Source organism: Citrus sinensis, chromosome 4, assembly GCF_022201045.2.
Source record: "Citrus sinensis cultivar Valencia sweet orange chromosome 4, DVS_A1.0, whole genome shotgun sequence".
In the NCBI taxonomy this organism is placed as follows: Eukaryota; Viridiplantae; Streptophyta; class Magnoliopsida; order Sapindales; family Rutaceae; genus Citrus; species Citrus sinensis.
Genome location: NC_068559.1, coordinates 26497243 through 26509161, shown reverse-complemented (window position 1 = coordinate 26509161; position 11919 = coordinate 26497243). Strand labels below are relative to the sequence as shown.

Below are 11919 nucleotides of genomic sequence, written 5' to 3'. Positions count from 1 at the left end.
TAGGCATGGCTCTCTGTGTTGATTTCTTGGAGAACCTATGATATGGCAGACCACTGATATGTTGATGAAACAAATTTCAGAAAAGATATTTTTTTTTTTTTTTTTGAAACTGATTAAGCATCAGGTTACTGTATTATACAGATATATATACAATTATTATGACAGCAGGTCATTACATTGATATTTACAATCATATATATATACATGGGACTTAAATTTCAGAAAAGATTTGAGTTTTAACTTTTGCTTTTAGCCTATTTGATACTTCCTCCTATGCGAGTGTGATAATTTTTAACGGGCTAATTTTAATAATCAGCATATGAGAGAATATTTCACGTACTTTCTTTTTGCGTTATCGCTATGATTTATGAACTTTTGATTTTTTTTTTTTTTGAAAAGTTCAATTCCTTTTTATAGATAGTATTTATCGAAGAGATCTACAAACATAACGCTGGCATTAAACACAAAGATTTCCTCCAATCGGGACTACAAATTTTAGAAGGTGCTAGATAGAAGCATCGTCTACTTCGTTTTTGGCTCCGCTGACCGTCGTGCAGGCAAATTTAGACTCAACGGCGTTGGCTGTCGCCTTCTCCGATCGGGCAACTATGACCCCACAAAGGGTATGGGCGAATTTCAGGTGTTATCAAAATAGCGTGCTCCTGTCACCGAAAATTATAACTGTCAGCAAATAGTCCCACCAATATCCCGATTTCTCCACGTGTCCGGCAATCAACGGACCGCTATTCTCGGTTGCACGCACTTTCTTTTTTAACTTGAAACTTAAGCACGTGCCGCGTGCGCGTCCCAACTTCGTATTCTGGCTTTTGTAACGGCTATGGTGACACCACGTGTCCGTGGAGCCGCGTATGCTTTTGACAGTTAATGGAGAACCGCATGTTTCTCCGGAAGTGACGAATGTGCCCCCTTTATATCTGCACAACTGCATCAATTATTGATCCCCCTTGAAGAAAGATTAGATTAGAAAGCAACTCTGTACATCATAATAATAATTCCCGTAATAATACCGACACTAGTTTCTCTTCGTTGGAGGGTGGAGTTGGATTCATTTCGGGTTTTTCAATTTATTATATAAGTATAAAGTTATTTTAAATTATTTCAAATGCTAGATTTAATGCTGTGGAGCTTCAAACTTAGTCATATTTTAAAATATTGTAATCATTTTGTTGATTTATTAGTTAAATTTGCTCTTTAAGCATTCTAGATCTTTTATTTGGTTGGAGGATTATTTAAATTTTTTAAAATGTTATCTTTAATTTAATCTGTGAAATATAACCCTTGCTTTTATTTCAAAAAAAACTAAGAAAATAATAATAATTAACTTTAAATAATTAACAAGCGATTTGAATTAAACAATTTAATTATTAGATACCATGGCTGTGTTTGGCATACACATTATACTATATTTATTGTATACTGTTATGAGGTATATTGCAATTAAAATTTATTAAATTGTGATGTAATACTATGTTAAGTGTAGTATGAGATGCATTATATAAATATTATTAGTTTAATTTTATGTAAAATTATTTAAATTTATTATAATTTAGGGTGCTATTATTTGATTTTTGAAATTAAGCATTGAATAATTATTTTTTTGACTTGATAATGTATTATTGTTAAATAATAAAATATTATTATATTATACTATAATTTATTTCCATATATTAGTTACTCTAAATAGTGTAACATAATATAATTTAATATTAAATTGTAAAAATATAGTACTATATATAATTATATAGTATAAATTTATTTTTATTTATGAAATAATAAATAATTTTATATAATGAAAGTATTATCCTTTAATAAAAAAAAAAATTAATATTTATGCAGCCTGTGACTATATATGACCATGCCAATTGCTTTCGAGACTTCCAGTAAGGCAGTAACCGTCTGCTACTAATGCCGCACTCTAATTTTGCTTTCCAGGGTGTGAAATGGAAGGAGATTTGAAGGGTGACTAAATAAATTTCTATGTTGCTTGGAAGCAACCGGGGCACTTTAGTAATTCACAGCTGTGAGATTTTCTCTCAGTGTCTTTACCCTGTGAACTGTGAAGGAATCCAACCATATTTCCAACACCGTCACTCACTTAGTTTAATTTTAACTACTGTACTTTCAACACAGAACCAACGCAACACAGTCACTCCATTTTCTTTCATTGTAATAATCTCCGAAAAGCAAAGCAACAAACGATTTTAAAATCCTTTTCTCCTCAAAACTTCACATTTTGCGCCCCACTCACACTTAGATCCCAACGCCCCCTTCACATTTTTCTCGCCTCATTCTGTTTTTGGAGGGGTCGCGATTGCTTTGTTAACTATTTATGCATGCATTTTAATAGAGATTAGCGAGCAATAATGGAGTCGAGAAAAGTTGCGTTTACGGAGCAGCTTCTATCTCCGAGAAGAAAGGTAGTTTCTGGGTTTGGTTTGGGTGTTGCGGCTACTGTCATTGTGTTTGTTGTGCTTTTGCTTAGCAACTCTCTGAAGGCTCCTGCTGTTTCTCCTTTGTTTCAAGGATTTAATCTTGTTAGAGTTATTAATAATAATTCTTCCCGTGTTGTTTCTTGGCCCTTCTCATTTACAACTGCTGTATCAAATGATACCGGTGTTAGTGTTAGTGGCGGCAGGCAAGCGGACAGCTCCGTTGATTTGGTCGGAAAACCCCAAGGAGCAAACGTGTCTAATGAGATTGCCCATTTGGGGAATTTGACTCAGGAGGCTGAAGTTGGAAGCATTCTAGAAGCAAATGCTTCAGCTGTTTCTAGAAATGGAAACTTTTCGGATTCTAGTGCTGACAAAGTAAATTTTTCTCATACCGTTAACAATGGAAGCTTCCCCGTTGAGGAAGGACGGAGCTGTGGGAATTGTAGCCTTGTTGTTAAGGGAGATGTGAATTCAAAGGAGATTGGGAGTCAATTTGTGAATAATACTAGTTATGTGAATAGCAAGGTTCCCGATAATAACAATGTGACTAATTTTTCGGGAGACGGTGGAAGTTTGAATGACTCAAACAATAAGATCACAAATCCTCGTTATGATTCTGAACCTACAAAGATGCATGGCAGTTCTTATGACAAATGTAATATATTTGATGGTAGATGGGTGAGAGATGACTCTAAGCCATATTATCCACCAGGTTCATGTCCTTATATTGATAGGGATTTTGATTGTCACCTAAACGGGAGACCTGACGATGGATTTGTTAAATGGAAGTGGCAGCCAAATGGGTGTGACATCCCAAGGTGTAACCTCTTTTTTTTTTTCTCTCTCGTTTTTCTAATGTACATATTGTTTGATTATGAATTTAGAAAAAAATATAAGGGTTCAAGGATTTTTTTTTTTTTTCTTTCCTGCTTGAATGCACTCTTTATATCATCGCACAATGATTCTATAGTCAATGAAGGTGGTTGAAGAGGCTCAATTGATAACAAAATTCTGAAATTAGTTAGTGTTACTTAATTGTTTTTTTTTTTTTTGACAATAGTGTTATTTAATTGTTGATCAGATTATTTAGGTGGTGAGGAGCACGAATTGGGTTCCACTTCTGTTTGCCTTAAGTTGTGCATATACCTTGTTAAGATTCTGTGAGTTATTAGAGACTTACGTGATCATTCTTTGAATCAGATTAAATTCATGTCACTTGTGATTGTGATTTTATCTCCATGTTTAATCATAATAAAGGGTTTGTATATAGGATGATTCTATTATATGCCAGCCTCTTTTTGTGATACCTTGTGGTTTGAGTTTTTTTTTTAAAAAAAAGAATACATATCCGAATTTTAACTATTTGTCATTTCTTATCCAGTTTGAATGCAACTGATTTTTTGGAGAGATTGAGAGGCAAGAAATTGGTTTTTGTGGGAGATTCGCTGAATCGGAACATGTGGGAGTCTCTGGTGTGCATCCTCCGCAATAGCATCAGAAACAAGAAAAGAGTCTATGAGATATCCGGAAGGAGGGAATTTAAAAAGAAAGGTTTTTATGCTTTCATATTTGAGGCGAGTTTCAGGAGAGTCCTTCATTTATGGTTAGAAGAATTTTCCTTTTTTTATTTTTTTAATATGCATCTCTCGAACAGCAATTTTCATGTTATTGTAGGACTACAATTGTACTGTGGACTTTGTTAGTTCTCCATTTCTCGTTAGAGAATCGTCTTTTACTGGCAGAAATGGAACATTTGAGACATTAAGACTGGATTTGATGGACCGTACGACCTCGATGTATCAGGATGCTGATGTCATCATCTTCAATACAGGTCATTGGTGGACACACGAGAAAACTTCTAGAGGGTGAGTGCCTTCAGACTATCGCACTGCTTGCTTTCATAATATCTTCACTTTGCATTCTGGTATTGCATAATGTTGAGCCCATGGATTGAGTTAAATAATGCTGTTGTTTGAAAGAAAATGATTGAGATGGAAATGAAAGTTGTGTTTACCTTTCTTCAGAATTTTCTGCATGTCATGTTTTTCTTTCATTTGACAATATGCCCTGCTAATCGAATAACTCAATCTCTTTCCTTCTCCTCTTCCTTTTTGGCATTTTGTGGCCTTGCAGAGAAGACTATTACCAAGAAGGAAACTTTGTGCACCCAAGACTAAAAGTGCTAGAAGCTTATAAGAGGGCCCTCACCACTTGGGCTAGATGGGTTGACAAGAATGTTGATCACAACCGAACTAAGGTTTTCTTCAGAGGATATTCCGTCACCCATTTTAAGTATGGCACTTTCTTCTCATTTTGCTTTGTTGCGCTTGTGGCACCTTCTTCTCATTTTAAGAACACTATGTGTACTTTCCGATGCTTTTTTCTTCTTAGATGTGTCAGTTCTGTAAAATGTTTAAGATAATCTAAATTGCAAACTAATCTCTATGAGCTTGCCTCTCGTCTCTGCGGATTCCACACAGGGTCTCACTGTTGAATAAACAATCAATTATGGCTATCATGCAGTTTTCCCTAAAGTAATCACTCACTTAAAATTGAGTGGCTTCTTCAATGCCATACACATGTAGTTCCCTGAATCTTGGCATTTCTTGCTGCAATGAGACCTTTGATGTACTTAAATTTGGCATTAAAAAGAAAAAAGAAATGGAGCTAAGTTGATGCTGCAATGATTTCTTTGATACATTCTGTTTAACAAAAGGAATTTGTAAATCTTGAGCATAACACAATTTGTATACATCATCATTATGTCTTCTGTTTTTCATTGAAAGAGTCATGTATATGTAAACAGATTAGTCATAGGGGGCATTCTCTTATTTCCTAGTCCATTTCGGATAACTAACTGTGAGTGTTTGATGTGATCACAGAGGAGGGCAGTGGAACTCAGGAGGGCAGTGTCACAAAGAAACTGAGCCAATCTTCAATGTAACTTACTTAGCAAAGTACCCTTCAAAAATGAGAGCTCTGGAGTACATGCTTCCAGAAATGAAAACTCTGGTAGTATATCTCAATATCAGTAGGCTTACAGATTTCAGAAAAGATGGACATCCTTCTATATACCGGATGGAATACAAAAATGATCAGGAACGAATTGCAGCTGTAAATGCTCAAGACTGCAGTCACTGGTGTTTACCTGGAGTGCCAGATACTTGGAATGAATTGTTATATGTTTCACTTTTGAAGACTGGAAGGGAATCTTGGAAAAGCTGACGAGATCTGTAGACAATTGACTTGTTATTGTCTTTATTTTCCCAGGCTATTCACCTGATTTCTGAGTTGTTCAGCTACGATCAGAATAGTACTACGTTGAGTTTGTGCAAAACAGGCAGATGTAGAGCTAGAAATCAACTATGTATATGTACACTTCATATTACAGAAGAAAAGTGTGAAGTTTCCCATTTGTTTGATTGAATAGTGACCGGAGATTCTTGGCTGTTTTCTCAAGTTGCAATTCCATTTTGAGCTAAAAATATTTAGGTCTACTAGAATTAGCTGAAAGCAAGGTTGGAGGCTCAGGATAATGCTAAAATTGCAGTTATGCAATCGTTAATATGTGTAATAGCGAAAAAATGAGTAAATTGTTTGCACTGTACTGCTCTAGCATGCACAATGTTTTGCTTGTTTCAAAATGAATGTATTCTTGCTCCTTGCAGACAGCATAGCAGCAGCCTGCGAAGAACACAAAATTGTAAAAATCTTCCTATGTACGTCCCACAGCAGCTCCACCCCAATGTCTGGAGCTGGGAGTCTAAAAATTTCTCAGATCCTTTGGACCTTTCCCAGTCAAAATGATGTGGATCGAGGGCTAATGCCCCCAACAGACAATAAATTCAGCATTAATTTACCTTATTTCAAAACCCAAAAACACGTGGAACCATCAACCATCCATACGCGCGCCTTCAGGCGCATACGTACACAAATATAATAGAGAGTGACAGAAATGAGCAGGAAAAGGTGATCAGATCACCATCTTATTATCAACTTGATTTGCAGAAACTCGTCAGTTAAACAAATCAACTTGCTGATCTTCTGCAGCTTATACACAACACACACTAACACAACTTTTTTATTCCATACTCATGCAAGAACTACAGTACTACTTCAAAACAGAGAAAAAGTAAAAAAAGCCATAACAAGATTCAATAGCCGAGCCCATTGCCGTTTCGTGACTTGCCGGTTTGCCATGCATTAGCCAAAAGCCTCTGGTAGATTTTAATGCTGCTGCTGCTTCAGTGGCTAACAGAGAGCTAAAAGAGTGAAGCACAGACAAACTGTTGGATTTTGGAGGAGGAGGGTCGTCAGAATATATCCCTCTCCATGAACTTGATGCTTTTTTCTAAGAGCCATGAGGGCCTTCTTGCCAAAGCACTTCCATGCCTATCAATTTCTTATATTTATATCAAATATCCAATGAGGCTCTTAATTATGTTAAGTGGGGGAGTTAAAACTCTAGTCAATTGGCTTTAAATAGCTGATGAATTGTGATCTGAAGTAGAAAAATAAATAAATAAAAGAATTGGACAGATCACTAGCCAAAATAGCCCCTTTACTTTTTTTCTACAAAATCTCACCATTAAAAAGTTGCTAACTTGTGGTTGAAAAGTTTCTAATAATTAGAACTTGTCCCCTTTAGATGACTCTCTTGCCCTTCACCTAATAACTAACCATTTTCAGCAATTATGCCTGCCAATTTACATGAATCCTGTACTTTTTGGAGCTGTTGTTACGCATATACACACGCACAAAACTGGCTTCATTTGCTAATGAACCCATGACCAGTAAGGCTACCGTACCGTACTGGCATCACTAACAGATGACTCAAAAACCACAATTCGTTTTAACGATATGAATATCTTGAATATTCACCAACTATGAAGGGATATTATTGTCAATATCCGGAAAGAGATAAGCAGGCACTCCACTTTTTGTTGGTGTAATAACTTTTTAATTGTTGGACTCTTGTTACTTTTTTTGTTGCATCATCAGTGGATCCACTAATTCATGCTCATCGCCAACATTTTTTCAACTCCGAAATCCTTCTGATTGTCCACTGATCCCAATTCTTTTATGGCAGCCAACCCAGCTTAATCGGTTTTAGCTAGCCATTGACAGTTGTATTGGGCTTACACGTTACAATTAATAAAATATCATAAGGCAGTTACCTCTCCTAGATGAAGCCGGAACCTTGTTCAAGTTCAACAAAGCTAAAGTGGGTGACAATCTCCTTCGTTGCTTTATTCATGATCCTAAAGGGCAATCTTACACTGGGATTAGGATTCCCATTTTCTGCAATAAATGAAAGCGTGTCATCACTTCAGTGGCTACGTGTTTTGAAGTGTAAAAGTTTCACTTCAGTTCATGGCTTGATCATACAAATTACACAGTCATTATCTTTTCGCCTTCTCATAAAGTATAATTAAAGACTCTTTACTAGATTTTTTGCTACAGGCTGAAGGGAGGTGGCCTCCCCCTCAGAAATGCACCCAATTACAAACACTTAGACTATCCACTCATGCTTTAAATTATTTATTATTTGTCTTTGCTTTGATGCAAAAACAAACAGAATACATTCACTTTAATGTACAAGGCTTTTTTTTTTTAATCAACTTCTGGGTCCCTCTTAAAATGAAAGCTAATTAAAAAAAATTATCAATTAATGGGTTGTTCAACTTTTCATGTCCTTTTAATTATATTTGAACCAGGTGAAATATTGAGATGCTAAGTGATCTCAGACTTCAATCTTCTGGACTTACCACTTATCATCATGCTGTGATTCTAAATAAAAGCAGACAACTTATATAAACAATTTTATAGCTTTGATATTTACTTTGTGTAATGTCACTTTGGATACAGAAACAACCCATCTGTACTTTAGGTTGAGCTAAACCTTTTATTCCCCGATTATTAATACTACACAACAAGGCGTTTATAGGAAGTCTAAATACAATTACAGCACAATTCAAGGAATTATTAGCTAAGTTTAGACATGTACACCAGTTAAAGCAGGCACTACTCCCACTCTATGAATTATACTATTCACACGTGGAGTGAGAGAGTCTGCTTAGAGGTGAGTTACCATGCAGCTAAAGGATAGCTTGGCTTTAAAGTTGAGCTTAGAAGTACATATATGAATTTGTTTTAAATTAGCTCCACTCATATCTTAATGGTGGGGGAAAATTATATTTTGATGCTTTACTTTCATTTTTTAAAGAGATTTACTAAGGAGTGGAGTCTGTCTCTGACCAGTGTCCATTAATTGAATGGACTAGGTAAGATCATCAGTTTAAGCTTTTCAATTGCAAAGAGACTTCTTCTAACATCCATCAATTATCTTTTTAAAACTCCTTTTCTATTTGTAATCCATTTTTATACTAAAAATAATCTCTCTCTAAATTGATAATCTTTTTTGTGGAGTCTTCGATTTTTAACTATTTTAATTGAGTCTTTAATTTAGGAAAAATCTTTTTTCATCCTTAGAGTTTCATGCAATATCTCATTTAATCCATATTTTTTAAATAATAGTCCTCTACATCTTCCGCTAACTCACCGTTAGTTTAATGCCATTAACTAGTAATTTATTGAGGGTAAAATATGATTTTTTTTTATTAAAATGATACAAACTATATTAAAATCAAATTTTTACTCAATTAAAAAAAATTACAAAATATGTAAAATTCATTAATTTTTTTCTTAAATGAAATCAACAATAAAATAGTTTGATATAACTACTGAATAATCGCCATAAGTAACAAATTGTAATTAGCACAATATTTTTAAATCATTGGAAGAAAATTTCAGAAATACAATCAATTTTTATGTGCTTGCACGTGCTGAAAATCTTCTTAATCTTTAACCAATTTTTATTTTGAGCTTTTCTATCACTCTTCTTTGATCGTTATTGTCTCCCCAAGTCGTTACCACTGTCTACTCAAGCTGGCTCACAGTGCAATTAGAAAGTATACTTATACGAATATGAAAATTGTGACTATTTTGGTACTTAAATCTAGAGTTTATAGGGCCTTCATGCTGCAAAAATAGAGAGAAGTACAAAACAATTACTTGAAATAGAAGTTTTCATCTTTTTCGGTATTTTCTATTTAGTGGGATTAGATAAAAATTCTTCTAGTTATATATCATAAAAATCATTTTTATTTATATGTCAACTTTTATTTATTTTTTCTAATTTTCTTTTTAATGAAAAATATTTTTTTGCCCTCAATGAATTACTAACAAATGGTATTTAACTAACAGTGAGCTAACATAATGATGTTTTGAGCTATTATTTAAAAGGTATGGATGAAATGAGCTATTACATGATGAAACCCTAGGGATGAGAAAAGCTTTTTCTCCTTTAATTTTTAGCTATTTTAGCTCCCTCTAAAAATTATTCTGTAGTGACAGAAACCAATAAATAAATAAACATAGATATTCTTTTGCAACCTTCTTATCTCACCCTTCACGATAAGCTTTTCAAATTTTGTTATCTCTAGCCTTCTCTTCAAAGTTTATCTCTCTACAAAACTCAAAAACCCTAACTTGCCAATAGTAAATATAATTAATCTTTAAAAAAAAAGATACAGATAAAATGGATTATTTTAAATTTTAGAAAATTAATTGAGTAGATAAGAGTCGCCAATTGAAAAAAAATAGTAAAATAATAGATTGATGTAAAATCTAAAGAGTTTGAAACAACTGACAAAAAAAGAAAATAATACATACCAATGCAAGTAAGAGAGATGAAAGAGATAATAAAGAAATCTAAATTTGTACATGTCATTGAATGTAACTTCAATTGAATAGGAGTATTATAGTAATGAATATTGAAAGGGTGTACAAACACCACTCAATTGGGAAATCTGTGATTCATAACATGGCCTGGCCCAATCATAAACATATCGATCTTGGGTTCGTAGACCATCTTTCTTCTTTTAAGGCTTTTATCCTAATATTCATATTAAGAAAAAAAAAAAAAGGGGCGGATTTTATCCTATATTATTATATAAAATTTGACTTCTCACATAATAAATTAATCAATGAATAGAGCACAAAACACGAAGCCCCACTTTAAAATAAAAGATTATACACTACTAATTATTTAATTATATCTTGTATTAGGTCAAAAGATGTGCAATCGGCACTGTCTTTGCCTCACCTAAATAATAATTAAAATTATAAGCGACGAAGATAAAATTGTCACATGTACCAACAACCTCCAAGTTTATTGATGATGCTTCCATTTTTGTCTCCCTAGATTGCTATAGAAAAGGTTATCTTTCGCCCATAAATGGCTACGAGCATCTTTTTCCTTTTGACTATAAACACTTTCCTTCACCTGAACTTGACAATTTTTCTCGTTTCCATCAACGTTAACTAAATTGCTTTAAATTAGTGAGTAGACCTAAATTACCAAATAACAAGGAAGAAATCGTAACAACATAGCGTTATCAAGATTAGGACCTTTTGGGAATGATAAAATTTAGGACTGGGTTTCGTCATTCTCTAGTGCCCAAGCCATTATAAGCTGATTAAATTACTAATTAATCAAATTTGTTTAAATTTATAATCATAATTACTTAAATGTATAACATTTATTACGAAATTTATCATACATACATTCTATTTTCTTTTCTTTATCCAAGAGTCGCCCTTTGTATATTTTACTTAAAAGTATTTTCTAAGTAGTCAAATCATTCTTTTTAAAGAATGAACTAGGTTATTCTATATAGAATTCAGTCTTTAGCACTTTATAAAGAGTTCAACAATTAAACCTTTGATATTTTATTTAAAAATGTCTTTTAAGTACCTATGTCATTTTTTTTTTTGTAAAAAATGGTCATAAGTCATTTTTTAAAGAATTACGTGTTTGGTCAAATCCCAAGCTAGTTTATGAAGAGCAACGGGAGACCCTCGCTTCTCTAATGGACACCAGACAAATTTATTTTTTAGTACACAAGTAAGTCTTTATAAAAGAATAGACTTAAGTCTTTTTTGTTGAATCATACTCATAGGTGTTTTGTCATATGTTATCTTTTAAATATCTTACTTCAAATTATAAGTACTTAGGTCATTCTTTTAAAAAATAGATTTAGGTCATTTTTTTGTTTGAGGCCGTACTTTTTGAGCTTTTGGACATTTCATAATTTAGTGTAATAAAATCACTGAGAGTGATTGTGTAAAATGAGACAAAGAAAGAAACTAAAGAATACGGATACGCTTTATACATATTAAAAAAATGGAGCTTTTTTTTTTTCTCTTGTAATCTTGCGATAAAAAAAAAAGAGTAAAGATAAAAAGATAAAACAAAAAAATTTGCCAAGCCTTTGACCATTCTATATGCAAACGTCAAACTTAAAAGTTAAGATTTCATCCAATCAGCTACAGAATCAACCCATTTTTTTTTTAAAAAAAAAAAATTATCTCTTGCGATCCTCTTGATTGCAGTCCAAAGTCA

The 11919-nt window shown here is 33.4% G+C and overlaps 1 protein-coding gene across 1 annotated transcript; it reads left to right on the top strand.

Moving 5' to 3' along the window:
* Nucleotides 1–1966: 1966 nt before the first annotated feature.
* Nucleotides 1967–5906, top strand: LOC102627965 (protein trichome birefringence-like 2). The gene is made up of 5 exons (XM_006483843.4): nt 1967–3271; nt 3835–4027; nt 4128–4318; nt 4587–4745; nt 5336–5906. The coding sequence occupies exons 1-5, from the start codon at nt 2385–2387 to the stop codon at nt 5676–5678; spliced, it is 1773 nt and encodes a 590-aa protein (XP_006483906.1). The 5' UTR covers nt 1967–2384; the 3' UTR covers nt 5679–5906.
* Nucleotides 5907–11919: the final 6013 nt, after the last annotated feature.

Bases quoted from the DNA above. Each gene is read 5' to 3' on its own strand.
- LOC102627965 (XM_006483843.4), top strand. From the start codon at position 2,385: ATGGAGTCGAGAAAAGTTGCGTTTACGGAGCAGCTTCTATCTCCGAGA. The intron at 3,272-3,834 runs GTGTAACCTCTT...TTTCTTATCCAG, and splicing joins AATGGGTGTGACATCCCAAG to TTTGAATGCAACTGATTTTT. The intron at 4,028-4,127 runs GCGAGTTTCAGG...ATGTTATTGTAG, and splicing joins TTTATGCTTTCATATTTGAG to GACTACAATTGTACTGTGGA.